The sequence below is a fragment of the Pogona vitticeps genome, chromosome 2 (assembly GCF_051106095.1).
Source record: "Pogona vitticeps strain Pit_001003342236 chromosome 2, PviZW2.1, whole genome shotgun sequence".
NCBI classification, from domain to species: domain Eukaryota; kingdom Metazoa; phylum Chordata; class Lepidosauria; order Squamata; family Agamidae; genus Pogona; species Pogona vitticeps.
In genome coordinates, this window is record NC_135784.1 from 129,771,755 (window position 1) to 129,799,560 (window position 27,806).

The window sequence follows — 27,806 nt, forward strand, 5'->3', positions numbered from 1 at the left end:
ATTGGTATCAGAATAGAAGATAGCCAAGAGTCCGGAAATACACCGGAGTGATTAACTATGGTAAATAATTTGGCAAGCAGATGGGACCACCAAAGAGGATTGTTAGACAGAATCTCTGAGATAACATGATCAGACCCTGGGGATTTGCCAGGTTTAAGGGTGGAAATTAACTCTAGTACCTCATCGGAGGTAACCGGGGGCCAATCTGGGAAGTTTTGAGAGGGATTGATAGAATAATGGGGAGAGCACAAGGAGGAGAAGATTTTTGAAAAATGGGTAACCCAAGAATCAGAGGGTATTGGAGAGTACGGAGAGAGAGCATAAGATAAGTTTGTACGGGAAACAAGGGACCAAAAAACCTTAAAATTCCGAGAAAGAATGGCTTGCAGCAGATTGGTCCATTTGCGTTGGGCGTGTAGATGTTGTTTCATATCCAGAAGGGTGGTACAAGACCTTCTGGCTTCGAAGTAAATTTTAAGAGCATTAGGGGAAGGGTAGGCTCGAATAGAATGAAAAAGGGATCTGACCTGTTTCTTTGCCAGCCAACAATCGGAGTCGAACCAAGAATTAGCTCGATTGTGGGAAGAAGACCGATAAGGCCTACTAAGAGCTTGAACCAAGGAGGCCAAGAGGCAGTCGTAAGTGTCTATAGCCTGGGGGGTAGAGTTGGTTGAACCTATAGTATTAATAAGGTCAATAGTCTCTGGCAATTGTGACCATGATAAAAAGTCAGTGTCAGTTTGAGGGGACCATTTAAGGCGTGGTGTGGGGCTGAGAGGGGGGGGAGTAATAGGAGGGGGACGGACTGGGAGATTTAAGGATAGTCGAAGAGGCAGGTGGTCACTGTCAGTTCGTGATTCAACAAAGAAATCAGATATAAATGGAAGGAGAATAGGGGAGGCAAGGGCATAATCGATTACACTGGGGCCCTTGACAGAAAAATGAGTATAACCCCCAGGAATGTCTCTCCCCACAGTTCCATTTAATATAACAACTTGGAGACTGAGACTAAGGTTGGCTAACAAGGCAGCATACGCATTGATAGAATGGTCTTTAGAGGATCTTGCAAGGTTGAACCAAGGAGGGGTTGATGTTTCAAGATCCCACTTCAAATGGCTAGCCAGTTTGATGTTATTAGGTCCTATTCTGGTATTTAGATCACCCATGAGAAGAACAGAAGCTGTGGAGTGAGTCCTTAAATGGAGATTTGCAAGATTCTCAATCTCGGTCCAGTAATTATTCGGGGAAGGAGCAGAAGGTGGTATGTATAAATTGAAAAGTAAAATAGTAAATTTGTTACACTGCAATAACAGAATCTGAATATAATTGGAATGGGAAGGGATAGAAGATAGTGTAAACAAGGAAGAGGATTGAAAAAGACAACATAGTCCAGCTGCAGGGCGACCCTTAGGGTTAAGTTTAATAGCGGGTATATGAAACGTAGAGAAACCCGGAATAAACGGAGGTGTTAATGACCAGGTTTCTTGAAGAAGAAGAATATCATAGCCGGATAGAAAACTGGTTAAATCCTTATCTAAGGCTTTTCTCTGCCACCCAGAAATATTCCAGGAGAGGAATTTAATATGAAAAGGGGAATTAGGGGGCAACTGAGAAGTATCATCCAGTCATGAAGAGGCTGGAAATCTAGGATTAGGGGTGGATGGAATGGGAAAGGGGGGGGAACAAGCAGATTGGAGGCGAGGGGAAGTTATCTGGGGTGGGCTGGGGCTAGATTGTGGTAAGGAAATTAAGGGCATAGTATGACAAATACCTAAAGAGGAAGAACAATTTGAATCCCTACAGGGTTTTGTGCTATTAAATGTAAGTTTGGGATTGACTAAATCAAACTTTAAAGGGGGAGGGTCTTGAGTAAGAGCATCAACCAGGAGAAAAGCGTCGGGTGTTACACTACGTTTGATTAAACAAATTGGGGATAGCGGGATAACGGAAGAGGGCTTGGAAGAATTGGTAGGTATAAAATTACAAATAATTTAAAGAAGGGAGATTCATCACATGACAACATTGCATCTCAAGTAAGTATAAATACATGTTATTGGTGATAAGGTTGAAGAAAAGATGTAGTAGCCATTTTAAAATGCCACACTATTTCTACTGTAACATGAAGTTGGGTCCTGAATCATTTTCTTTTCAGACTGACTAAAGAAAAGCCATGCATGCTACACCAGCGGTCCCCAACCTTTTTGGGACCGCGGGCCGGCTGAGCCTCTGAGGAAGGCCGGACACCCCCTGTGCTCACGTGGGCACTCTTTGGCGCATGTGTGTGCACTCTCAGGTGCATGCGTGAAGTGGTGGTGCAGTGCGCGTGTGCCAGCGCTGCCATGAGTGCTCCCTCACTCCTTCGCACAAGTGCAGGAGCGCCTGCGTGCCCGTCCACGCGCCCACCCACCCTTTCACTCGGGCGCATGTGTGAAGGGGTGGGGGACCACGCACGCCAGCGCTGGCATGCTTGCGCAAAGCAGCTGTGGGGAGGGGAGTGCATGCAGGGGCGGGCAGAATGGTCTTTCTCTGCGGCCCGGTCTGGCTCAGGCCACAGACCAGTAACGGGCCACGGACCGGGGATTGCCAACTTCTGTGCTACACTATAGCTCTATCCCACATAGCTTAATAATCAAACTGAGAAAGAGCAATTTGCAGTAAAAATGCAGATGACAGACACGGCTTTTGGAAGCCTGTGTAGGAGTATTTATTTTGCTGTCACCTGGGTGTGACTAGAAAAGTAAGACACCATCACATAGGTTCCAGTAGCTTTCAATTCCTGCTTAACTGGGTTAACAAGACACACCATACTAGAGGGGAGGAGAAGCCACAGCTAACAAAACCTCCTTGTTCACAAACATGAAAGGAGCCAGAGCTTGGAAAAATCAGGGGTTTCATTAGAAGATGAGGCCCCTGATTTTTCCTTCAAGATGCCTGGAGTCTCGAGCAGATATTTTTCTTAGGGGCAACCAGAGCTGAACAACATGATTTGTTCATTGATTTGTTCCCTTGGATCATTTTTAATCTGTGTACTGCACTGATATGTTGCCTTGCTCCAAAGAGCTAAAGGGAGCATACATTGTTCTTCCCACATTTTATCCTTGCAAAAACAATGGGAGATGGGTGGAGCTGAAATATTGTAATCTGGAATGCTCAATGGCATCATGGCTCAGGAATGATTAAGCCCAGACTCCCTCAGTCATAGGTCTTATGCTATAGTCATCTGGTGGGGCAATGATGGATTTGCTAAAAGGCCTGTGACTGATGAAACAAAATCAAGAGAACAAAAGGGTAACAGAGATGGGAGTGAGCACTTTCAGAAGCACACGGACAGAGAAAGAAAGGTAACACAGCAAGCTCTCTTTTATACCCCAACACTTCCACCCCCAATCAATCAGTCAATCCTGCGAGTCTTACAGCTCACATTAAAATATAACAGTTAGACTTTAAGGTGCCACATGTTTTTGTTTTGTTTTGTTCCCTTGGATTTTGCCTAATGTTCTGTACCTTGTAGTGCCCTGCAAATCTATTTCACTGAATTACCTTGATGTTTTCAGTCATAGAGAGAATAACTTCTACTGGTCTCTTTACAGCAGGCATAGCTCATTTTCATTTTCACTGCTTTTGGTGAAGTCACTTACTTATACAACTAAATAAACCAAACTCCAGCTAAGACAGTCACTTAATATTTTGAGAATGAGCTGCTTCTTCCGAGTGTCATGGTAAACAGAATCATGGGGGGGGGGAATAATTCATTTTCTGGTGTCATTTGGCAAATGGGCGCTTCTGTTTTTTCAAAATTCCAAGAAACCATTTCTCAGTCAGGAACCTTCAGGGCACCATGCCTTCACCACTCTTCAGAAAAACTAGTTCAGCTTGTTTAACACAGTACTTGCCTACTAAAAACCCTAAAAGCGGTAGGCTACTATAAAATGATCAAAAGGACTTTATACACCATCCAAAAGTATTTCAATACCCTCTAACTACTGTGTTATTTAAAGCATTAATTTGAGGAGAGAAGCATGATGCACATTTGTAGTCTACAGATAACAAGAACACTTTACTAAGCATTTTACAACACTAGTAAAGCAAGCTCCCATTCTGAAACAAAAAAGGATACTATACTGCAACAAACAATGTAAATTGCCACTATAAACCTCAAAATTGTTGAAGTTTTATTTATAACCACTGTTTGTAGTTTGAGGGACTGGGAGGGACTTTTCTGAGCTGGGAAGATTATCTAACCAATGATTCCTTCCTGCTTTGAAATTCAAAGAGACCTGCCTCTCTGCCGAGTGTCCCACCCCTCTCTTTTGTTGGTTGGAGGCAGTTGTTTGTTGCTGATGATCTGGTCAGTTGGTTGCTAGTATGTGTGCAGTAAAGAAAGCAGCATACATAAATTTGTATAAATTTGCTTCAAGCCATTGTAAGTAAATAAACATTTTTATTATTTCTCCTACAAATGTCCCAGAATGAGATTGAGACTTTAAGTGCCAGTTAATGAGAAAAGGATGGACTATGGGGAACTTTGTGAATCTCTATTTCTTCTGTGTAGCAAAAGTATTATTTTATCAGAAATTTCAAACTCTTTAGCAAAAATACTATGAACTCAGGCAGATTAATCAATCTGCTGTATGAAGCTAAGATCTTCGTTCTCCCTCATATTAAAACAGACTTTTTTGCTCTCATTGCATTGATTAAGGCTCTTCTCTAATTACCCTCAGTGGGCAAAATAAATTACGAAAACACAAAGGAAAGGGCCTTTTTTTTTGTGACACCCAAGTCTAGAATGAGGGACATTATTTTCCCACCAATATTGTACTTTTTTAGACATCAAAATAAAACATTTTATTTTGTCTCCAATTTAACAGTCTGTTCGATACCACTTAGTTCTGCAAACTGATGTCTTCATGTGCTTCACTGCTGATGTATTTATTTTATGTTTATATACTGACCTAGAATTGCTTTATGAGGTTACAAACAGTAAGTTTTTGAATACTTTTTTAGCACAGATCTCTTCCATCTACCCTATTTCCCAGAAAATAAGCCCTAACCTGAAAATAAGCCCTAGTATGATTTTTCAGGATGTTTGTAACATAAGCCCTATCCCAAAAATAAGCCCTAGTTAAGTGAAATCCCGCCCTCCACCATTGTGCAGCATTGTGCAGCAATCAGAAGATGACACGACTGTAAAATAAACATCCTCAGAAAATAAGCCCTAATGCGTTTTTGGAGCAAAAATTAATATAAGACCCTGTCTTATTTTCGGGGAAACACAGTATTTTTAGATGGATGGACAGAGCATTTCACACTGGATCTTTTTTTCTAACTTGATAAGCACATATTCAACTTGTAAATAGATGTCTTAAGTTTTAAACGTTGAGAAATGAAATAAAGATTGCATTTGAAAAGCAAAAAAAAAATAAGAATACTTAAAATTAATGAATGATGGCTACTGAACAGCCATTTATAAACGACCCTGGAGACTGAAAGCTACAGAAAGAAGGCAAGATGAATGATATATGTTAGGATATCACATGCTTTTTCATTCACTATTATCTAATGTAAAAGACGATGAGCAGTGATGGAGGCTGATGACAAATATGGATGTTTCTGTAGGTGACAAAGTACCTTAAGCTGATCATGGTTTCCTTGTGGCATCCTACAGCTACACATCAAGCAGTTGTGTAATAGAAAGCCAATAGAGATCCCTCCGAGAGACTGCCACACTTTCTAGTAAGTGTTCTTTATGTGTGTACAATGTGTATGAGCCTGTGATTTGTCACAGCTAGTGCCAAACTGGTATTTTAAAATGAGAAATGTAAGGAACTATCAGGAAATTACTCATTCTTGATGAAAAAGGCACTTTTCACATATTGAAAAAGCCAAGTGAAATATTCGCTGACCTCTACAAGATTTCATGCTTCCAGAGGGAGACCAAGAGAAGGGCTCCGTTTCTCATTGTGGGTTTTTTTATGCATGTATGCATGCATGCATGCATGCATGTATGCATGCATGCATGTATGTATATATGTATGTATGTATGTATGTATGTATTGATTGATTGATTGATTGATTGATTGATTGATTGATTGATTGATTGATTGATTGATTGATTGATTGATTTGATTTGATTTGATTTGATTTGATTTATATCCTGTCCATCTAGACCAAAGGTCTACTCTGGGTGGTTACAAATTTAAAACCAATGAAACCAATAAGCATATGTTCTAAATCCAAGGTGGTGAAAGTATAAGAAATTACGATATGGCAGGAGGGAAAGCCTGCCTGAATAGCCAAGTTTTAAATTTATTCCTGAAGACACCCAGAGAGGGAGCCAGGTGAATCTCCATAGGCAGAGGGACCACTGCCAAGAAGACCCAGTTTCTCATTCTTTCCTTCCGGACTTTCCTCGGTGTTAGGCTTTTATAATTAATTTTATTTCCCTCCTCCCAAGAACCAATTCCCACAACAGAAACCATCTACTTAGCATTAATGGTCTTACCTATACAACTGGCGATGGCAAAGCTGCAAAAGAAAGGCGATATTTGCAAACTGTATTTTCAATGAATCCAGCACTTTTCAAACCACACATGACTTACAGATAGGTCTGAATACATTCCTGGATGCGCTGAACAATAAAGTTTGGTGTTTCTTTATTTCCATTTCCAAGGGCTTCTCTTTCCCAACAAGCTGGCAGCACACTTTTACTGTAGTGCAGCAATCAAAATGATGGCTAAAATCCTGTGGCTTTATTATGCAAGTAGAAATCAAAAGGCGTAATATTCACTTGCTTCTAGCTGGCAATTAATAAACACCACAGTGATTCTGGGTGGTACACATGCATGCTGTCTTGGTGTGGGAGCTCATTTATTACTGATGAGATGCAAAAGATGTAAATTATACCTTTTGCCTTCAATTTGCATAAGAAAGAAAAATTTCAGCCGATATCTGTTTCCATCATAATTATAATAATTAATACTGGTATTCTCTAGGAAGCTCCCACAGGAGATCTTACCTCCTCACAATACAATATTGTACAAATAAGAGTAAATATACTTGTTACAAATCCTGCATTCAAAACAATTCTCTTCCTCTCCTAATACAAGCTGTTGTGCAGACTTTACTTTTCATTCTTCATGCAGTATTAAAGGTTAGTGGGAATTTCAGAATCATGGGCTACTACTAGGTCAGGAAAGCTAAGTGGCCTCCAATACCAGACATGTACCATGGCCATATCTAAATAAAGATTGGCTTTTAATATGCAAGGGTTTCCTATTTAAATAGAACATTAAAAAAATAGAAGCTGCCATCCTGTTGCTTAACACAGTAAGTCGCAACTAGAGAAGGCCCACTGAATGAGAGGGAATTTGATAACTCAACTCCATGTTCTGCTGATGCAATAGGCCTATTCCAGTTGCAGCTTACTGTGCTAAACAAAAGGATTTCAATCAAAACATATTAGTCAGTTCAAAAGAATTTACACCAACCTCCACATGGATCTGCTTAAGTCCTTCCAAGGCTCTTTCATCCAAATATGATGTAATAGATCTGTGGATGTATAAAAGGGTTTCAGTCAATACAACTATACTGAATTCTGTATTACAGCCTTCTAGAATTTTTTTAAAAAATTGTCCATTAAACAGATATCCTGAACATACCAATCAATCAACAGATTCTGCTTATTATTTTCTCATAAATACAACCCATTGTTTACATGTTTAGCTCTCAGTGAATTCTGTTCAAGATGGATAGAAAGGAGCACCTGGACCCTAGATCATCAGTGCTTTCCTCATGGGATGATGACTAAGTATGAAGAAAAAATCTAGGTTCTTGCTTGCAAAGAGAGCCATCATACAAATGGAAACTTCGCTGTCAAAGCTGGCCTTTTTTGGAACTGATGATATTCCAATTCTAGATGGCAGCAATATTTTCTTCTATTTCGCTTGTCTTTTATTTTGTTTATACTTCAGTTTGTAGCACTGGTAAATCTGCTTGAGTGGCAACTATATAGAATAAGTTTATATTTCCTTAACTTTGGATAAGGAAGCATATAAAGATAAACTGCTTATTTATGCTAAATCTCTGAAAATAAAGTTTTATAGTGTATATGCTATGCAAGATACCAGTCAGCAAGTAATGTGCTTTTCAGGAAAGATAAAGAGATTCTGATTAACAGCCAGTACTGCTGAGATTTGTTTAGATTACTGCTGTACAAGCACCTTTTTTCAACAATAGTACAGTCCTGGCAGATGCCAATTAAGACTGCAAGCAGATAAGTCTTAGTTTGTTGACTAAAAGCAATAATATAAATATAGCTAGTTTAAGAAAGTTAAGACAGAGAAAAGGAAAGAAACATGAATAACAACTAAGAAAACTGCTCTTTTAAAAAGTATTTAAAAAGAATAATTGGCCGGAACCCTGTTTGTGTAACTTGACTCATGTAAAGCTGAAGATTACAACATCCACGAACTTTTATTAATAGTTTCCTATTCCCCCTGTAATATAGATTTGTAGGCATTAAATTCTCCCCTGAAATCCTGAAAACCCGAAAGACTTCCCCAGGTCAAACAGGATCCAGAGGTGGTGGTTAGGAAACTTTTAAAGATTAAATTCCATGGCTTTTGGCATTATCATCCAGATGGCTGTGGAGCCAAATACTGTGTGCTAATCTATTATAATCAATACTGTATTTGCCGGCATACAAGATGACTGGGCGTATAAGACGACCTCCCAACATTTCCACTCAAAATATAGAGTGGATGGCTCTGCTGTGGCGCTGGCAGTGGCTGCCTGGAGCCCGCCCTGGAAGTTTATGGCTGGCGAGGAGGAGGGCGAGGAGGAGGGGAAGCGGCTGGGCGAGCAGTAGCAGCGGAGGAGGGGAACCGGCTTTCGGGCGGCGGGTGGGCGAGCGGGCAGCTGGCTCAGCGATGCAGGGCAGCGGGCAGCCCGGCGGCGGGCTCTGGCCGCTCAGGCATGGCGGGCTCTGCTTCCCTCCCTCTGTCTGGACCGACCACCTGCCTGCCCACCTGCCTTCCTCCCCGGCCGGCGCAGCCGTGCATCACTCACTCAACGCCGCCACCGCCGGCTCCTTCCTGGCCCAACTGAAGTGCACCCGGCGTATAAGACGACCTCCCCACTTGGGGGGCATGTTTTTTGGGCCAAAAAAGTCATCTTATACGCCGGCAAATATGGTAACTCTACCCTTCTGATGAACACAAGAATAAGAAAATACAGTGGTTATCAGAAAAGGTTACATGTGTACCACCCAGATTAATAGATATATAAAGCTCTGATTGTTTGGCTGCCTTTCTAAAGAGCTGCAGGAAGATTCAGATTATGAATGTGTTTCATCAAATCATTGGAATAAACACTGCAATTCTAGCAAAAAAGTGACTGGGTGATAAGGAATATATACATAAAACACACTAGCCATTTTTTAAAAAAATAACAAGTAATGGATCAAGCAACAAACAGGAAGTTACCCTCGCAAATTTGAAATGTTAACAGCAATGAATTACTTTAGGAAGGGTGTGACAAGTTATATAACAAAGTCATTTAAAAAAGTTCTGAAAACAGCAGCTCTATATGAACCCATTTATACATATTTTTTCAATATCAGTCAGGACACATGGATAAACCCTGCTTACATGCTAAATGACAGTGAATTAAATGAGGCTACAGTGTTGGTTTTTCTTCTATTATTGCATCACTTCTTAACTTTCTTACACAGTAGCTCCAGGAAAAACACAGTGCACTCTGCCATTATGCCTTGGGATACGAACAGTCTGTTAGGGAACTTAACCTTTGTTCCCTTACTGGCACCCAACTCTCAAAAATCTAAGTTTGTTGCTGGAGGAGCTATGCCACTACACTCTACAGAAAATCGAAAGAAATTACGTTAAAACATACGTAATATCATTTGTTTATTTCAATATACTAATTTTATTCACATCAATCAGTCCAATCTACTAATAAGATTAATGTTAAATGATACTGAGCATATGACCATCACACAGAATTTCATATAAAATAAAACAAAATAACTACTTCCAATAGAAGTGAAAACAAAAACATTTCCACAGAACATTAGTTTTATTTAAGATGTTCTAACTAGAAAAGAAACAAAAATATACAACATAAAAAGCACAACAAAACATGTATTTTTGTCTGTTTACCTCTTATTTTTTTCTGCTAGTTCCTTCAAGGCAAGGGTAATCTCAGCACAGGCCAGAATAGCGCCATGGCGTGTATGAAGGTCTGTGCCAACTGCCAATGGAAGCAGTTTTGGCAGAACTGCAACGAAGTTAACATATGTAACGACAATTGGCATTACTACAATCCCCTCCATGTTGCTAAAATTAAAGAGTAGCATTGGTATTAAAGATCCCTAAACAACAACCGCATTTGAAAAACATGCAATAAATTTAACTAATCACCAAATCCTCTCCAGAAGTACAAAAGCAGGATGTTTAACAAAGTGATGACAACAATTATTTAATTATTATTTATATCTCACTATCATATTAGATACCGCAGACCCCAACCTAGAACTTGCTCTGCAGACCCAGTGTTATCCAATGTCCTCTGCTGCCAACATCCAAAACTCAGTTTTACAACCTCTGTAACCAGCTCACTGACAACAGGAGGTGCAACAACAAAATAAATTGGAGGTGACAGATACAGCTAAGTAGGGGAGAAGGACCCAGCAAACAGCAGAACACGGGTAGGAGAAGAGAGAGGATGGCTGAGAGGTTAAGAAAAAAAAATCAAGGAGGAACATGGAGGCAGAAGAGAGAAGGGAAAAGGAGGGTACAATTTACCTATTTTGCTCTGCTACAGAAAGTTTGCCGCAGTCTCTAACATACAAATATTCTCTAGCAGTCTCTCTTCTGCATTCGTAACATCAAGTTCTTATGGCATTAGTTCCAGAGATTTTAGAGCTCAGGTTTTTGAAACTCACCGACATTTGCCATATATTCAGGGGCCTGTGGAGTGAGATTATGCAGAGCCTTGGTTGAGAATTCTCGAATAACACTGGAAGATTGGAGGAAGGAGGTTAGTGTTAGTCAACTCTTTGCCTGACAGCCAAATTTCAAAAGACAGTCACATTTAATAAGTGTACAAGTACTAAATCTCCAAAAGTTAATGTAATTAAACCTACCCATCCCAGTGGTTGATCTTCATGTTAACCAGGTGATCAATCATGGGTTGTGTATACTCAGGAAACCCAGCAATATATACACTGAGATAAGAAAGATGCACAACATTTACAAACAGAAAAAAAGAACCAATCCAAAAATTATTGCAAAGATATGACCAATAGCCCTTACACACAAACTGAAATATTTTTGCCCATCTTCTGCAATAGCAATACCCTCCCCAAGACTATCCAAGGTTTAACTGTTATAGACCTTTTCTGGAACATCATGCAGCTACAGTAAGTGACAGGGACAAATTTTCACCCTTAGCTGTTGAACTATTTTTTTTTTGGCAAAGACAATGAATGAATGAATGAATGAATGAATGAATGAATGAATGAATGAATGAATGAATGAATGAATGAATGAATGAATGAATGATATCTGCCCTCTCTTAGACCTAGCCCGTCACAGGCTTGGAACACTGTGGAAGAAAGTTGAAGAGTGGACTGGCCGTTGCAAAGAGGGGAGAAGTGTTAGTTGTTGAGGACTGAGAGAAGGAGAGACAGGGGGATTGCATTATTTAGTGTAAAGCAGTGGTCCCCAAACACCAGTCTGCGGCCCGGTGTCAGTCTGTGGGCTTCCTTGAACTGGGCCATGGACACGGATCTCCACACCCCCATGCATGCATGCATGGGGACGTTGCGCTTGTGGGTGGGCATGTTGCACTTGCAGGTCGGTGTGTTGAGCTTGCGCGCATGCTCACAAATGTGACATCCCCCTGCAAGTGCAACACACCCACTCACAAGCACAACACCCACCCGCAAGCGTGACATGCCCACCCACGAGCGTGGGGTGCCCTGCCCGCCGCGCACAGAGCCCATGCCCCCCAACCAGTCTGCGGTCCAAAAAAGGTTGGGGACCGCTGGTGTAAAGGGAGCAATGAGGAAGTTCAGAGAAAGATTGGAAGACATACAACTTGTAACAGAAACTGAATGTCTGACAGTAAACCAGACTAGCATAAAGGTACCTATCAATTTTACAAATCTTGATAGTGAGTGCACAAGGGCCTCAGTAGCTAATCTTATCACCAAGTTAAACTTACATGACTATAGCCTCACCCCTACCAAATAACCTGGTCCCATATTTTAAGGACAATTAATTGTAAAGACTTAGACCACAATTTTAAACCAAGTTGGAATTAAACAAATAATCATAGTCTCAGAAACAGAATTAGATCAGTGTGGTCCACACCTCTGTGCAGTAGCATGCTGTACCTTCTGTCCTATTTTTCAGGGCAGCCCCACACAGAATGCACTCTCACAAGGTAGTCCATATACAACCAGGGAAGTGTAACTGGGATAAAGTTTGTTTGTAGACAAGGTCACAGCTGACAAACTTCAATCTACGGAAGGTACAACTGTGGTCTCAGTAATGAATTCAGGAGGACTCCAAGCTGCAAACTTGATCTTTCAGAAGAAATACAACTCCATTTAGAAGCAGCTGTACCTTTCCATCCAGGCCAGCTGATTCCCCCACCCACAATACATCTATCTCTCCCAGATTACACTTGAGCTTATTTTTCCCATCCATTCTGAAACTGCCTCCAAACATTTGTTCAAGCCTCTCTGGAATTAGCAGATGAAAACAAGAGGCAGCGCTGTCTGTCATTCACGTCCTGACCGATGGTACTTAAGCTGAAACCTTCAGGTGACTTCCCTCAGTAGGTTTATGTAAACATGATACAGTTTCAGAGAGATGATAGAACTTTATTTATTTATTTATTTATTTATTTATTGAATTTATATCCCGCCTATCTGGACTATAACTTTGCAGCACACCAAAAGCTGGCAGAGTATGAAGTAGAGCACCTCTCCCCCAAATTAACTAATAAGATTGTCCCATTCTCATACCCTGAAACATACAAACAACTGGTCTTTTGTGCCATCGTGCTAATACAAAAGTGAGTGCTAATAAGTGGGACACTGAAGACAAACTGTGTAAAAATATGGAATATTACATTTCCGTAGACGAAGTATTATCATTGGATTACTGCTAAAATAATTAAAACTTGATTAGCAGGAAAAATTAGTAACACTGAAGCCACTGAATGCAGTTCCTCTCATTTTGGTGGAACATAATCATGTACGAAAATACGAATTGCAGCTCTTAGGATGCTGGCTGAAGTCTCAGGGAACCAGTATGCTTCTCAGCCATGGAGAAAAACTAACTGGAATGACTGCATAGAAAATAAGTCAATTGTTACAAGCATTTGGGCCCACCATGCTGTGACAAACCCAGACCTACTGGGATCTATCACACAGTTACTAAGCTGCCACCAACCATTCCCTATAATAAGTCACATAGACCAGGGATGGATTTTTAAACAATAAAAGAATAAGGTTTATTTTAAATACAAACAGGGTAAATAAAACAATCAGGTGAATAAAATAAAGTAACGTGGCTTATTCTCACACACACAAGCATACAGTTTGGTTCACCTAGAACCTTTAACTTAAAGCACAGACCCTGAACCCATCAGTTCTGGCTAACCCACAGACACCTGAACTTATCAGGTTGGTACTCTGACACACAGTAGTACCCTGTCAGACACCCAGACTCCCACAACAGCTTCTTCTTCCCCAGCTGCTGCTTCGTCCCAACCCAGTGTCTCACAGTCTGTCTCAGCATCTCCCTTCACCACACAGGCATCACATATTTATACAGTACAGCCCCTCCTCCTGATGTCCCGCCTTCCACTCCCCATAGGATGGAACTTTCCCTCCAAACCCATGACAGACAGGTAACATCAGTGCTGTTATGTAACACCTCCCCTCTTTAAAAGTTGTTTTGTAGGGGGAAAGCTAAAAGTGCTTTTCACCAAAAAAACAACCTGCATAAAATACACAACAACATTTATACATACCAGATAATACTTACATATACTTACACTCCAAGTTAACCATAGCAAATATGCATTTAAACATTTTACCATATACAGTACATCAATTTACCTTTATTAATACCAACCAAATTCAAAACCAGGTACATTTTAACTTTTTGTTTTCATTATATACATATAGTCCATGTTCTTTCGCCGTCTTCAGTCTTCAGGTCTTCTTGATAAGGCGTCAGCAACACAGTTCACTGACCCTCTGACCACCTTCACTTCAAAGTCATAGTCCTGTAAGTTCAAAGCCCACCTCATAAGTTTGCTATTGTGGGTTTTCATCGTCTTTAACCATTGCAATGGTGAATGGTCAGTACACAGAATAAAATGTCTTCCCCAGATGTAAGGCTTGGCCTTCTGGATCGCGTAGACTATGGCCAAACACTCCTTCTCCACGGTTGCCAAATGTCTCTCACCTTTTTGGAGTTTCCTACTCTGGTAGGACACTGGATGCTGGTCACCATTCTCATCCTCTTGGCACAGAACTGCTCCTACCCCGCTGTTAGACGCATCGGTGTAGATGATGAACTCCCGGTCGAAGTCTGGAGCACGCAGGACAGGATAGTTGATTAACGCCTCCTTCAACCTCTGGAACGCCGCCTCACAGTCGCTGGTCCACGGGATGCGGTCATCAGCCTTCTTCCTCGTCAGATCGGTCAGCGGAGCCGCAATCTCGCTAAACCTCGGGATGAACTTTCTGTAGTAGCCCACCAACCCAAGAAATGATTTGACCTTTTTCTTGGTGTTGGGTCTAGGCCAATCACGAACTGCTTCTATTTTGGCCTCCAGGGGTTTTATCATTCCTCCCCCTACCATGTGACCCAAGTATTTTATTTCTGGGCTACCCAGCTGACACTTGCTGGCCTTTACTGTTAGTCCTGCTGCACTTAACCTCTGCAGCACTAACTCCAGGTGTATCAGGTGATCTTCCCAGGTATTACTGAAGATCCCTATGTCGTCAATGTAGGCCACTGTAAAGTCACTGAGCCCTGCCAAGGTCTGGTCCATCAGCCTTTGGAATGTGGCTGGTGCATTTCTGAGACCAAAGCTCAGGACTCGAAACTCATAGAGACCAAAAGGGCTGCAAAAGGCAGTCTTTTCTTGATCCCTGGGATCAATTCTTAATTGCCAATATCCCTTCACCAGGTCCAATGATGAGATGAACCGACAACCCCCTATGGTTTCAATCAGGTTGTCTAGCCTGGGCATTGGGTAGGCATCAGGAGTGGTTACACGGTTTAATTTCCTGTAATCAACACAAAACCTAATGCTCCCATCAGGCTTGTCCACAAGGACTATCGGAGAGGACCAAGGACTAGAAGAGGGGACGATTATGTTCTCCCTCAGCATTTCGTCCAGCTCCTTCCGCACCTTGTCCCTATAGGGTCCCGTTACTCGGTATGGGGATACTGCCTGCGGGGGTGCATCCCCTGTGTGGATCCGATGCATCACTCCCTTCACTATCCCCGGCTTGTTGGAAAACACCTGTTGATATTTGCTAAGCAGCATTTTTAGTTCTTGCTGCTGGTCTTGGGTGAGTGCAGGACTGATCTTTACCTCCTCTGGGTTGTATTTTACTTCCCCTCTACCCTCCCAGAAGGGTAATTCAGCTTCCTCACTCTCAGCTGCTTTTATAGCAAATAGAACCCTCTGTTCCCCTCTGTAGTAGGGTTTTAGGGCATTCACATGAACCACCCTCCTTGCTTGGTTCTCCTCCTGCTCTATTAGGTAGTTCAGATCTGACATCTTGGAAATGACCCTATATGGTCCTGCCCATTTGAGCTGCAGTTTATTCTCTCTGCAGGGCCTAAGCCAAAGCACTTCCTCCCCTGGGTCAAAGTGCCTCTCTCTAGCTTTGTGGTCATACCATGTTTTCTGTCTGACCTTCTGAGCTTGCAGGTTTTCTGCTGCCAGCTCTAGATTTCTCCTTAGGTCATTCATCAAGGTGTCTATGTATGTCACAACGTCTTGTGGGTCATCCTGGGTGATCTGCTCCCAATTTTGTTTGATCAAATCAAGGGGCCCTTTCACCCGTCTCCCAAATAGAAGTTCAAATGGACTAAACCCGGTACTGGCTTGTGGCACTGATCGATAAGCAAACAAAAGGGATTGCAGCTTCTGGTCCCAATTGTTTGGATTCTCTGCCAAGTAAGCCCTAATCATGCGCATTAGAGTCCCATTGAACTTCTCAGTTAACCCATTACTTTCAGGATGATAGGCAGTGGTTTCCTTGTGCTTAATTCCACAGATCTGCCATAAGCGTTTCATGAGCTTTGATGTGAACGATGCTCCCAAATCTGTGATTATCTCTGAGGCAAATCCCATCCTGGACATATACCCCACCAAAGCATCGGCCACTGTGTTAGTCTCAATGTTAGTCAAGGGTATGGCTTCAGGATACCTTGTGGCATGGTCCACAATTGTTAGGATGAACCTGTTCCCCCTCTTTGTGGCCTTGGGCAAAGGTCCCACTATATCCACCCCTATGCATTTGAACGGAGTGTCAATCACAGGCAAAGGGCACAACTTTGCTTTGGTCCTGTCGCGGTTATTCCCCTGCCTTTGACACACATCACATTGTTTACAGAACTCCCTGATCTGCTTCCCTATGTCAGGCCAGTAGAAATTCTGTGTGATTCTCTGCTGTGTTTTGTTCACTCCTAAGTGTGCAGCAAACATGTCAGAGTGCCCCCTTTGTAAGATCATAGGGCGATACTTTTCAGGTACCACCAGCTGACTTCTGATCCCATCTCCCCCTTTTGAGATATTCCTCAGGGTTTCTCTATATAAAATCCCCTTTTCCTCCAGAAATCTCACTGGGGTTTCAGGTGTTAGCTGGGCGTCAGTCACCTGTTCAAAACACTTTTGGAGAGTGGCGTCTGCCTTCTGCTCCTGTCCAAATCTGCTGTCTGTGGTTAAGGTTTCCACCACAGCTTCTGAACTCCCCCCACCTGCTTCCGTCTCTGGCTCATCATTACCCCCCTGAACTGTCCCTGTGGTGGTTTGTGAGCGTGTAATCACTAGCACCCGTTTCACATGTTCAGCCAGGTCATTTCCCACGAGCACGGCTGCTGGCAGAGTCGATGAAATCGCTATCCGCCAATCTCCCCTCCAGCCTTGAAAGTTGACAGGTACCTCTGCTACTGGCAGAGAGATTATCTGCCCCTCAATCCCTGCCACCTTCATGCTCTCATTTGGGATTATAAACTCCCTAGGGATGATATCTGGATGGCATAGGGTTACTTGGGAACAAGTGTCCCGCAGCCCCCTATACTGACGGTCAAGTATTCCTACGTCCACCCCTGCTGTCTCAAACAACTGAGAATCTGTTTTTATCAGCAAGCAGCGCTTTACCTCCAGAAGAGGACCATTTTCCTCAGCCTGATCAGCAGAGGCAGCTGTCCCAGACTGAGTAGCCATGGCAACAGGCTCCCTCTGTGACACTGAGCCTTGCTCTTTCTGGACACAGAACACAGCTTTTGGCTTGGTCCCACTAGAATTCTGAGGCACCATTCCTTTTAGCTGCTTTAATTTTTCACACTCTGAGATTAGATGACCCTTTCCCTGACAGAAATAACATTTTCTAGTGTATTTGGATTCTCTCTCCTCTTGTTTCGGTTTTCCCTCCAAATTCTGAGGGCTTGGTTTCATGCCTGAGGGCTTCCCTTCACCATGGGCCCCTCCCCCTTGCTGGCTTTTCCCTGGTCCCTGAGAGTACTTGCTGTAGGTTTCTTTGGGTTTACCTACAGATTTCCCCTCACCCAAGGGCTTTCTTATTTGGGAGATAAAATCCGCGATTTCTGCGGCTGCTGCCACAGATTTCGGTTTCCTTTCCCTCACCTGGAATTTCAATTCCCCCTGCAGGACTGAATAGAACTGTTCCAGGGCTATCAAGTCTTTAAGCTGCTCATAGGTCTCTATTCCCTCCTGCGATAGCCATTTCTCAAGCAGCCTCACCAATTGGGCCCCCACTTGGGTAAAAGTCTGTTCTGGCTTCTTGGTGAGGGACCTGAACCTTTGTCTCAGCTGCTCTGCATTTATCCCATGTCTTGCGAACACCAGTTTTTTAAACTCTGCAAAATCTTTCATCCGTTCCTCAGGCATCTCGGCATAAACCTCAGCCAGGCTACCACTGATTAAAGAACGCATGATGGTCATCTTCTCAGTTTCCCTCACTGAGAAGTCCACAAACGCTCTTTCCACTAAGGAAAAGAACACCTCAGGACAATCTCCCTTGTGGTACACAGGGAATTTCTTCAGGTCAGCCTTAGACAGTTGGCCTCCCTCAGAATCCCTATTATTATTATTGTTCTGGTTCATCATTTCCAGTTTTCTTAACTCATACGCCATCCTTTCTTTTTCCAGAGCAATTTTCTCTCTCTCCATTCTTTCTTCCCTCTCCATTCTCTCTCTCTCTCTCTCTAATTCAAATTGCCTTTGTTTCTCCCTTTCCTCTCTTCTTTCTCTCTCTAATCTTTCCTCCATTTCCCTCACCCTCAGTTCATGCTGTTGGGCTAGGAGTATTTTTCTGAGTTCTGGGTCCTGCTCTCCTGTGCTGTCACCTTGCACTGAGCCAAATTCATCCTCAGAACCTTGGTCAATCTGGGGGTCTTTCACCTCACTCATGTCTGCTACTTGGCTTCGAGTCAAGGGCATACCCCCCCTCAGAACAGGCTGCTTTAAAAAGTCAAGCCTCAAAATAAAACGACCACTTTTTTTCCTTTTACCTCAGAACCAGCTCTCCCTAGAGATTGCTGCTGTTCTTCAGCACTAAAGTTGCAACAGTATCGAGTCAGAGCCTACCCCCCTCTGCTGGGCCTCTCAGCTGGCAAGCTAGCTCACTGTTGCTACGCAGATTTGCCTCAGCTTTTCCCGCCAAAACTAGGCTGCCTCAGAGCACCTAAATCTAAGTCTCCCCAGTTGGCACGTTCTTCTACTAGTGCACCTCCCCGTGAGGTACACCTAGAAGATTACCTACGCGCCTCAGACTGTCCCTGACTAGACCCCCCTTGCTCTGGGCACACTTGCCAAGGCTTTGCTGGACCGCTGGACAACTGGACCAGTCGTATCCCACACGCTGGACACCAATCAATGTGACAAACCCAGACCTACTGGGATCTATCACACAGTTACTAAGCTGCCACCAACCATTCCCTATAATAAGTCACATAGACCAGGGATGGATTTTTAAACAATAAAAGAATAAGGTTTATTTTAAATACAAACAGGGTAAATAAAACAATCAGGTGAATAAAATAAAGTAACGTGGCTTATTCTCACACACACAAGCATACAGTTTGGTTCACCTAGAACCTTTAACTTAAAGCACAGACCCTGAACCCATCAGTTCTGGCTAACCCACAGACACCTGAACTTATCAGGTTGGTACTCTGACACACAGTAGTACCCTGTCAGACACCCAGACTCCCACAACAGCTTCTTCTTCCCCAGCTGCTGCTTCGTCCCAACCCAGTGTCTCACAGTCTGTCTCAGCATCTCCCTTCACCACACAGGCATCACATATTTATACAGTACAGCCCCTCCTCCTGATGTCCCGCCTTCCACTCCCCATAGGATGGAACTTTCCCTCCAAACCCATGACAGACAGGTAACATCAGTGCTGTTATGTAACACATGCCATTACGAGCAAGGCAAAAATTACAAGCATTACAACTTGTGAGCTTTTCGTGTGCACAAATTCTGGCATCAAGGGTTCAGGCCCTAGAATAAAGCTCTGTGTCAGGTGGCAATGGACCTCCTCAAACACCAACAGTCTGGAAAAACTCAGCAAATGTCAGGTATGTTATAGGTGAGGCCACACTAGATTCACATAGTGGCAATGAGGGCAGCTGCTGCTGGGCACATGTTACTGCTTACTTGAAAATTTACTTACTTAAGTTGCTCAAATTTGCTCTTATTTCCAGGTCATGTTTGCCACATTATCTGATAGGTCCAGTTGTACCACAATTCAAGGCCAATTTAGTTGGAGTCTTCTCATGCAATCAGCTTGTCCAGAAGTTGTTCTAGCGGTCTTCCAACCATTGCCTACCCCCTCTTACATGATATACAAAGATTCACCCCGCGACATCACTGGGACCCTTCCCAGTTTTAGGTTTTGACCCTAAATTTCAGGTGATTTCTAATCTTCATTAGAAATGTAATAACAGAAATACACAGACACTCTTATTGGGTTGCCATGTCAACCCTGGCAACCAAACAAAGGAATCCATTATATGCTTTTGTTATTAAATTTCTAGTGGAAGTGCAGTTCTTAGCAAAAGGTATTTCATTAATCAGATTCAATACTATGAATGCAACAAGACCATTAAAGGGACATTTAAAGAAGATCAAGTCCAACCCCGTGCTCAGTACAGGATTCCAAATCATTGTGACTACCTTCTTTAGTATCTCCACATATAAGGGGAAGGGGGGGGCTGTTGCTTTCCTGACTCATCATACTTTCTTGTTTTTGTTTAGCTACAAAAAAGGAGTTGAGAAATTGCCTGTATGTAAGAGTAAGGTGCGCACAAAGGAAAACAAAGAGTAAATGAAGGGTGGAATGTGATGGAGTGTAGGTTGAGCATCTTAAAGATGAAAAAAGCAATAAAAAAATAAGATAAATCAAGAGCTGAGAAGCAAGAACAAAGGGACATCTTTTCCCACCACAGATACCTAAAACCATCCCCTTTATCATTAGGCATCCTTCAGTCTCAAAAGACTATGGTAACATGCTCTGTATGGAGGACTTGGAACAGCGTCTAGTGTGGCTGAGGAGGCCAATTCGAGAGTGACAATCCCTCCTACACTAAAGACAAATACAATCTGTCCCCTGTCCAGCTCCCTGGTTTTGCTGCTTTTGTGACTTCCTCTTTGCCTCGGCCTGCTGGACAAGGTCTCTTCAAATTGGGAGAGGCTGTGATGCACTGCCTGCCTCCAGGTTGAACACTCAGATGTCAAGGTTTCCTATTTGTTGAGGACCATTCCTAAGACCTTCAGATCCCACTTGCAGATATCCTTGTATCACAGCTGTGGTCTCCCTCTGGGGCAATTTCCCTGTACTAATTCTCCATACAGGAAATCCTTTGGAATCCGACCATCAGCCATTCTCACGACATGCCCAAGCCAACGTAGACATCGCTGTTTCAGTAATGCATATATGCTTAAAATTCCAGATTGTTCTAGGACTAATCTATTTGGAACTTTGTTCTGCCAGGTGATACAAAAAATGCGTCGGAGGCAACGCATATGGAAGGTATTCAGCTTCCTCTCCTGCCGTGCACAAAGGGTCCAGGACTCACTGCAGTACAGGAGTGTGCTCAGGACACAGGCTCTATAGACCTGGATCTTGGTATATGTCATCAGCTTCTTATTGTGTCATACTCTCTTTGTGAGTCTAGAGAACATGGTAGCTGCTTTGCCAATGCATTTATCCAGCTCGACATCTAGAGAGAGGGTGTCAGAGATCGTTGAGCCAAGGTACACAAAGTCATGAACAACCTCCAATTCTTGTGTGGAGATGGTAATAGAGGGAGGTGAGTCCACGCCCTGAACCATGACTTCTGTTTTCTTCAGGCTGATTGTTAGTCCAAAGTCTTGGCAGGCCTTGCTAAAACGATTCATGAGTTGTTGGAGGTCTTCAGCAGAGTGGACAACAATGGCTGCATCATCGGCGAAGAGGAAGTCCCATATGCATTTCAGTTGGACTTTGGTCCTCGCTCTCAATCTAGAGAGATTAAAGAGCTTTCCATCTGATCTAGTCCGGAGGTAGACATCTTCTGTTGCAGTTCCAAAAGTGTGCTTCAGCATGACAGCAAAAAAGATCCCCAAAAGGGTTGGTGCGAGGACACAGCCCTGTTTCACTCCACTTCGGATGTCAAAGGGATCTGATTTTGAGCCATCAAAAACTACAGTGCCTTTCATTCCCTCATGGAAGGACCTGACAATGTTAAGGAGTTGAGGTGGATATCCAATCTTGGGAAGTATTTTTAAAAGGCCATTCCTGCTAACCAAATCAAAGGTCTTTGTGAGATCTATGAAGGCCACAAAGAATGGCTGTTGTTCCCTGCATTTCTCCCGCAACTGTCTGAGGCAGAATACCAGGTCAATGGTGGATCTATTTGCTCTATTTGCTCAAAATCCACACGGTGATTCTGGATAGACTCTGTCTGCAAGCACCTGGAGCCTCTTCAGCACAACACAGGCAAGCAGCTTCCCTACAACATTAAGAAGAGAGATGCCACGGTAGTTATTGCAGTCACCCTGTCTCCTTTGTTCTTGTACAGTGTGACGATGTTTGTATCCTTCATGTCCTGGGGTATTCCACCTTCCCTCCAGCAAAGACAAAAGACTTCATACAGTTCAGTGGTGATGATCTCTTTACACCACTTCAGCACTTCAACAGGGATGTTATCCTTGCCAGGTGCCTTGCCGGAGATGAGGGAATCCAAGGCTGCTTTTATTTTTGCTAAGGTTGGTTCGCTGTCCAGCTCTTCCAAGACAGGCAGGCACTCAGTGTTATTTAATGATTCTTCAATTACTACATTCTCTCTGGAATATAGCTCAGAGTAGTGCTGCACCCAGCAGTCCATCTGCTGTGCTTGGTCCTGGATGATCACACCTGTAGCAGACTTCAAGGGAGCAGATTTCTTCTGTATTGGACTTAAAGCTTGCTTGATACCATCATACATTCCTTTGATGTTACCTGTGTCCACTACTATCTGTATCTGAGAGCAGAGCTGAAGTCAATAATTGTTGGAACATCTCCTGGCTGTTGAACTTGGCTACGAGCAGCTTTGAAGAGCTTGTAAATTGTACTCGCTAGGACAGGCTTTGTATGCTGCAAGAGCTCTCCTCTTATCCTCGATGGCTGGCATCAACTCCTCCAAATGGGCTTCAAACCAGTTGGCCATCTTTTTGGTCTTCTTGCCAAAGGTGGACAAGGCAATGTTATACACAGCATTCTTGAAATGTTCCCATCGTTCAGGTGCATTTGCATCAGCTGGACCTGGAAGGGTTTCCTCAAGCGCGTGGGCAAATTCCTCCACTTTTCTTTGATCGTGAGTCTTGCTGATGTCAATACGTGGTCTTCCTTCCTGACCTATACTTCACACATATACAGTTGGCAGAATTCTGGGCAGTACCATTTGAGAATGAAAAAAAAGGACCATATTTTTGACTGCCCCTCATCTAAAACAAACAAAGTTACCATCCTTGAATGCAGTAAATTAAGATATCCAGAAGAGGGCTATGTTAAAACTCCCTCCCTTTCCATTTCTCTGTCTCTCACCACTTCTTCGTATAGATAAATACTTCTTTTACATCTAGCCTTACATTTCCTGAATCAATATTCTGAATGTGATGAACTAGAAACTGGATAACGAACTTCTAGCCGATCTCCTCACAAAAAAAAAATAAAAAAAATACAAATACAGAAACAAAACCAAAAGAACCTTCAGGGAAAAATGCATTTCATTTTGTAGTTCAACAAAGAACATTGGAATTATATCCAATGTCTTCTAACAGTTTTCTCAGGAAGATGTATTACATTCTTCAAAGATTACCCATAGGTAGCATTATGAAAGGCGTTGTGAAAAAAAATGACTAACATATGCATTATAAATCAGGTAAAACATGGTTTTTAGTTTATATATAAGAGATTTTTCACCTTATATTTAGGAAGCAGTTAGCTCTGTTACCAACTGCAAAATAATCAGCAGCAGTCAAAATGTCAATTCCGTGTGGGAAAGTACCCTATGGAAAGAAGAAAAAAAATCTTAACATGCTACTTCATAAAAATGATCTGACAAGTTCTTACCACTTCTAACTAGAGTAACATTGTACTCTTTTTCAATATTTCTGTGAAAAAGCAACACTGAAATTAATTCCTAAATTCTTAAGGAAATTTCCAAAGGCTTTTAGATTATTGCAGCAAAAACAACAGAGTCTTGTGGCACCTTCAAGCATAACAAGTTTCATTTGGCACAAGCTCTGCAGACACAGCATACCTACTTCAGATGCACAGAGTCTCTGGTCTTACGTTTATGCTAACAATGACTTTGAACATTTATGCCCAACTGACATTTTCTGCAGCCCACTTCACTCTGCTTCCTCCCTATAATCCTGATGAGTAGCATATAAACGTGTGACTTGAATAGTGTACGCCATAGTCAGAAGATGGGAGCTGTGTCCCCAAGACAAATAATAATTATGTGATGAGAATACTCAGATCTGGTTTACCAGTCCCTTCTTCTGAGCATGTTTTGGGACTGTGCAGTTTGTCCAAGATCACACAGGCTGGCTCTTCTCCTGGGGCACAAAAGTGGGGAATCAGACTCCCAATTAATGCCTACCTCACTGACATATCCATCCAGCCACATCTACAAAATCTCTTGATAAATAAAACTTGTTAGACTTCAAGGTGCTGTAAGAGCTCAGGCCACGGACAAGGCACTGGACCACAGACTGGCACCAGGCCATGGACTAGGGGTTGGGGACCTCTGGCTTAAAGGGCATACTTGCCAACAATTAATTACTTCTTCCCTGATCACCCTCTCCTTTTGAAACTAATTTCTCTTCTTGTCTTTATACACACCACAAAGTTATTGTCTCTTCTATTTATCCCCCCTTCCTCATGACATCAAATATTTGGCCCTCCTGGAATTTATTACTGTTCATTTCTTCTTTCTTTCATTGCTGCCCCACAGAATAAGAAATTTAATGCTCACTCTCCCTTCCCTGTTTTTTCAACACCGATAAATGCAATTATAGGCAGCATTTCTGAATCACTGGGGGGGGGGACAGGTCTCTAACTCTGAAGTACACTACAAGGAGTTTATTCCCATCTTATCCAAGCTAAGGGTACAGTCCTGATGTCTTCTGTACATTATACTAGCGTCCCATGCATTTGGAAGTACTAGCACAAGAAAGAGAAGGACAACCATTTTGTAATGACACCTCTCTCTTTCCCTCCTTTTCCTGGGCTGAAACATGGACTGTTTCTTGCAGCCCCCCCCCCATATCTACAGTATACTGTAACATGACTGTACTTATAGAGAACAGTTTTATGTGCTGTCCAGTTGGAAATAACTTAGGGCAACTTAACAGGGCTTTCAAGGCAAGTGAGATATTTAAGGAGTTGTTTTACCCGTTGTACTTCCCAATGAATTTCCATGTCCGAGCAGGGATTCGAACTCTGGTCTCCAGAGTCCTAGATTGTCACTGTAACACTTTTTAAATGTACGCAACAGAGAGGTATCTGGCAAGAGTAGGGTATGTACTTTATATAAATAAAACATATACTCAACATATAAAACAGGCTGTCATATATTTTATGCCATAACCCTCCCAATTTATAGCTACTATTTAATTAGTTCAAAGACATTTTCATGGGGACATTAACACATGTATTTCCAATAAATTTCTGGAAGACCAGCTAATCAAAGCTGGAAGTTTGGGTGTTAACAACACCACTTACCTGAAATACGATGAAGTCACACCAGGGTGTTTACTAGATGATGGGTAGCTTTGCTGTTACTAAAATCTCTGGCGTAAGAATACCCAGAGGGATCTGAACCTCCTACACAGTTGCCAGATTTTGTACACTCACTATCCTGATTCAAAAGTTTCCTTTACCATACCTTTCTATGTATAAGCTATATTTTGAAGAAGCACAACAACGTTTTTTATTTGTTGATGATAATTTATAATTAGAGACACAGGCTAAGCATTACATCCTAGTTAAATATTGAGTATCACAATTTGAGTAAGATGAGAGCCTAGATAGAAAATTCAATCAGCTGGCATAGTGTAGCCTCTTACAATAAAATTGGTTAAAAAATTATCTGAATGATATACTGTCAGGAACAGCCAAAGAAAATCCCCTGGACTGCAAAGAGAACAAAGCTATCCGTTTTAAAGGAAATCAACCCTAAGTGCTCATGGAAAGGACAGATCCTGAAGCTGAGGCTCCAATACTTTGGCCATCTCATGAGAAGAGAAGACTCCCTGGCAAAAACCCTGATATTGGGAAAGTGTGAAGGCAAGAGGAGAAGGGGAGAACAGAGGACGAGATGGTTGGACAGTGTCATCGAAGCAACCAACATGAAATTGACCCAACTCTGGTACGCAGTGGAAGACAGGAGGGTCTGGTGTGCTCTGGTCCATGGGGTCACGAGGAGTCGGACACAACTTAACAACTAAACAACAACAACAATGTACCCAAAGAAATATCTGTAACCATGAGGTGAACAGATTATGACACTGATGGGAAGAAGATAGTATGAATTTTCCAACAGACCCATGGAAAGATTTCTAATGTTCAGATTTGTAAAAAATGACAAACCTCACTCTTCTCCCAAAAAATATTGTTGAAATGAAGAAAGCTTGTGCTAGCCAAGAATGGATTTTTGTGTGGAATGATTCTGGACATTCATGTTCATTTCTGGTATGGAATACAAATTCCTAAGTTGAGAATTTTTTAATTCTAATTATTATTTCATCAGACTACACTTGGTGGATGCCAGTTTACTAGTAAGTCAGAAACAGTGGGCACCCCACAAACTATACGTACATCCACTGTAGGGGTTAAACTGCTCTGCTAAAAATGAGAAATGAGGTTGTATTCACAGAATAAAAACTAGGCAAAATTGTACCTTTAAGCAGTCCTTTCTCACAGAATATAGCATCCTAACTAGCATGAGCATGTTCACTGGCTGAACTGGATTATTTTGCCATCTCAGTAAGAAACAGTCAATGGAGGGTGTGGTAAAAGCCACCTCAGGGTGCAGAGACATTTAAGGGAGCGGTTTTAGTTTCAGACCCTGTGGGAGTCAGAGCTGATATTAAATGCAAAAGTTGGCAAACCCTAAGGGAGCAATGATTGAACACCCCAACACGAACAAGTACTGGATATTTTAGAGAGAAAAGGAAAACAAGGACCAAATCTATGGTCAAATGTGGTTGTAGATAACAATAGGAGAGCTCTGGTACACAGAACTATGAATTTAGTTTTACACTACTATGTGTCTTCTTTACAGTGTTTTGGCTAACATATTTTTTGTCAGTAAACCAGCAAATGCTGAGGGTACTGAATAGTACCCAGAAATCTGCAGGGATAAGTGCAAAGTACTACACCTCAGAAAAAGAAACCAATTGCACAGTTACAAGATGGGGGATACCTGGCTCAGCAAAATTACAAGTGAGAAGGATCTTGGAACTGTCATAGATCACAAGCTAAAGATAAGCCAACAGTGTGATGTGGCTACAAAAAAGGCAAATGCTATTTTAGGCTCCATTAATAGAAGTATAGTTTCCAAATCCCATGAGGTGCTAGTCCCTCTCTATTCAGCACTTGTTAGGCCTGACCTTGAGTATTGTGTCCAGTTCTGGACGCCAGACTTCAAGAAGGATGCTAACAATTTGGAACAAGTTCAGAGGAGGGCAACAAGGATTATAAGGGTCTGGAAACCAAGCCTTATAAGGAAAGGCTGAAAGAACTGGGCATGTTTAGCCTTGAGAAAAGAGAGGAAGTGATATGATAGCACTTTTCAAATATTTGAAAGGCTGTCATACAGAGGGGCAGGATCTGTTCTCAATCATCCCAGAGTGCAGGACAAACAACAATGGGTTCAAATTAAAAGAAGCCAGATTTCAGTTGAATATCAGGAAAAAATTCCTAACTGTTAGAGCAGTACAACAGTGGAACCAATTACCTCAGGAGT

The 27,806-nt window shown here is 42.3% G+C and overlaps 1 protein-coding gene across 2 annotated transcripts in view; it reads right to left on the reverse strand.

Annotated features, from left to right (window-relative positions):
* The window catches only part of TBCD (tubulin folding cofactor D), a 209,881-nt gene that overhangs the window by 61,629 nt on the left and 120,446 nt on the right, over positions 1 to 27,806 (reverse strand). For both annotated transcript variants that reach the window (XM_020785911.3, XM_020785913.3), the window contains exons 18-23: positions 23,753 to 23,838; positions 11,162 to 11,242; positions 10,961 to 11,034; positions 10,176 to 10,293; positions 7,488 to 7,548; positions 6,503 to 6,525 (exon numbers count right to left, since the gene is read on the reverse strand). In XM_020785911.3, coding sequence (XP_020641570.2) covers positions 6,503 to 6,525; positions 7,488 to 7,548; positions 10,176 to 10,293; positions 10,961 to 11,034; positions 11,162 to 11,242; positions 23,753 to 23,838 — 443 coding nt within the window. The remainder of the gene's footprint in view (positions 1 to 6,502; positions 6,526 to 7,487; positions 7,549 to 10,175; positions 10,294 to 10,960; positions 11,035 to 11,161; positions 11,243 to 23,752; positions 23,839 to 27,806) is intronic.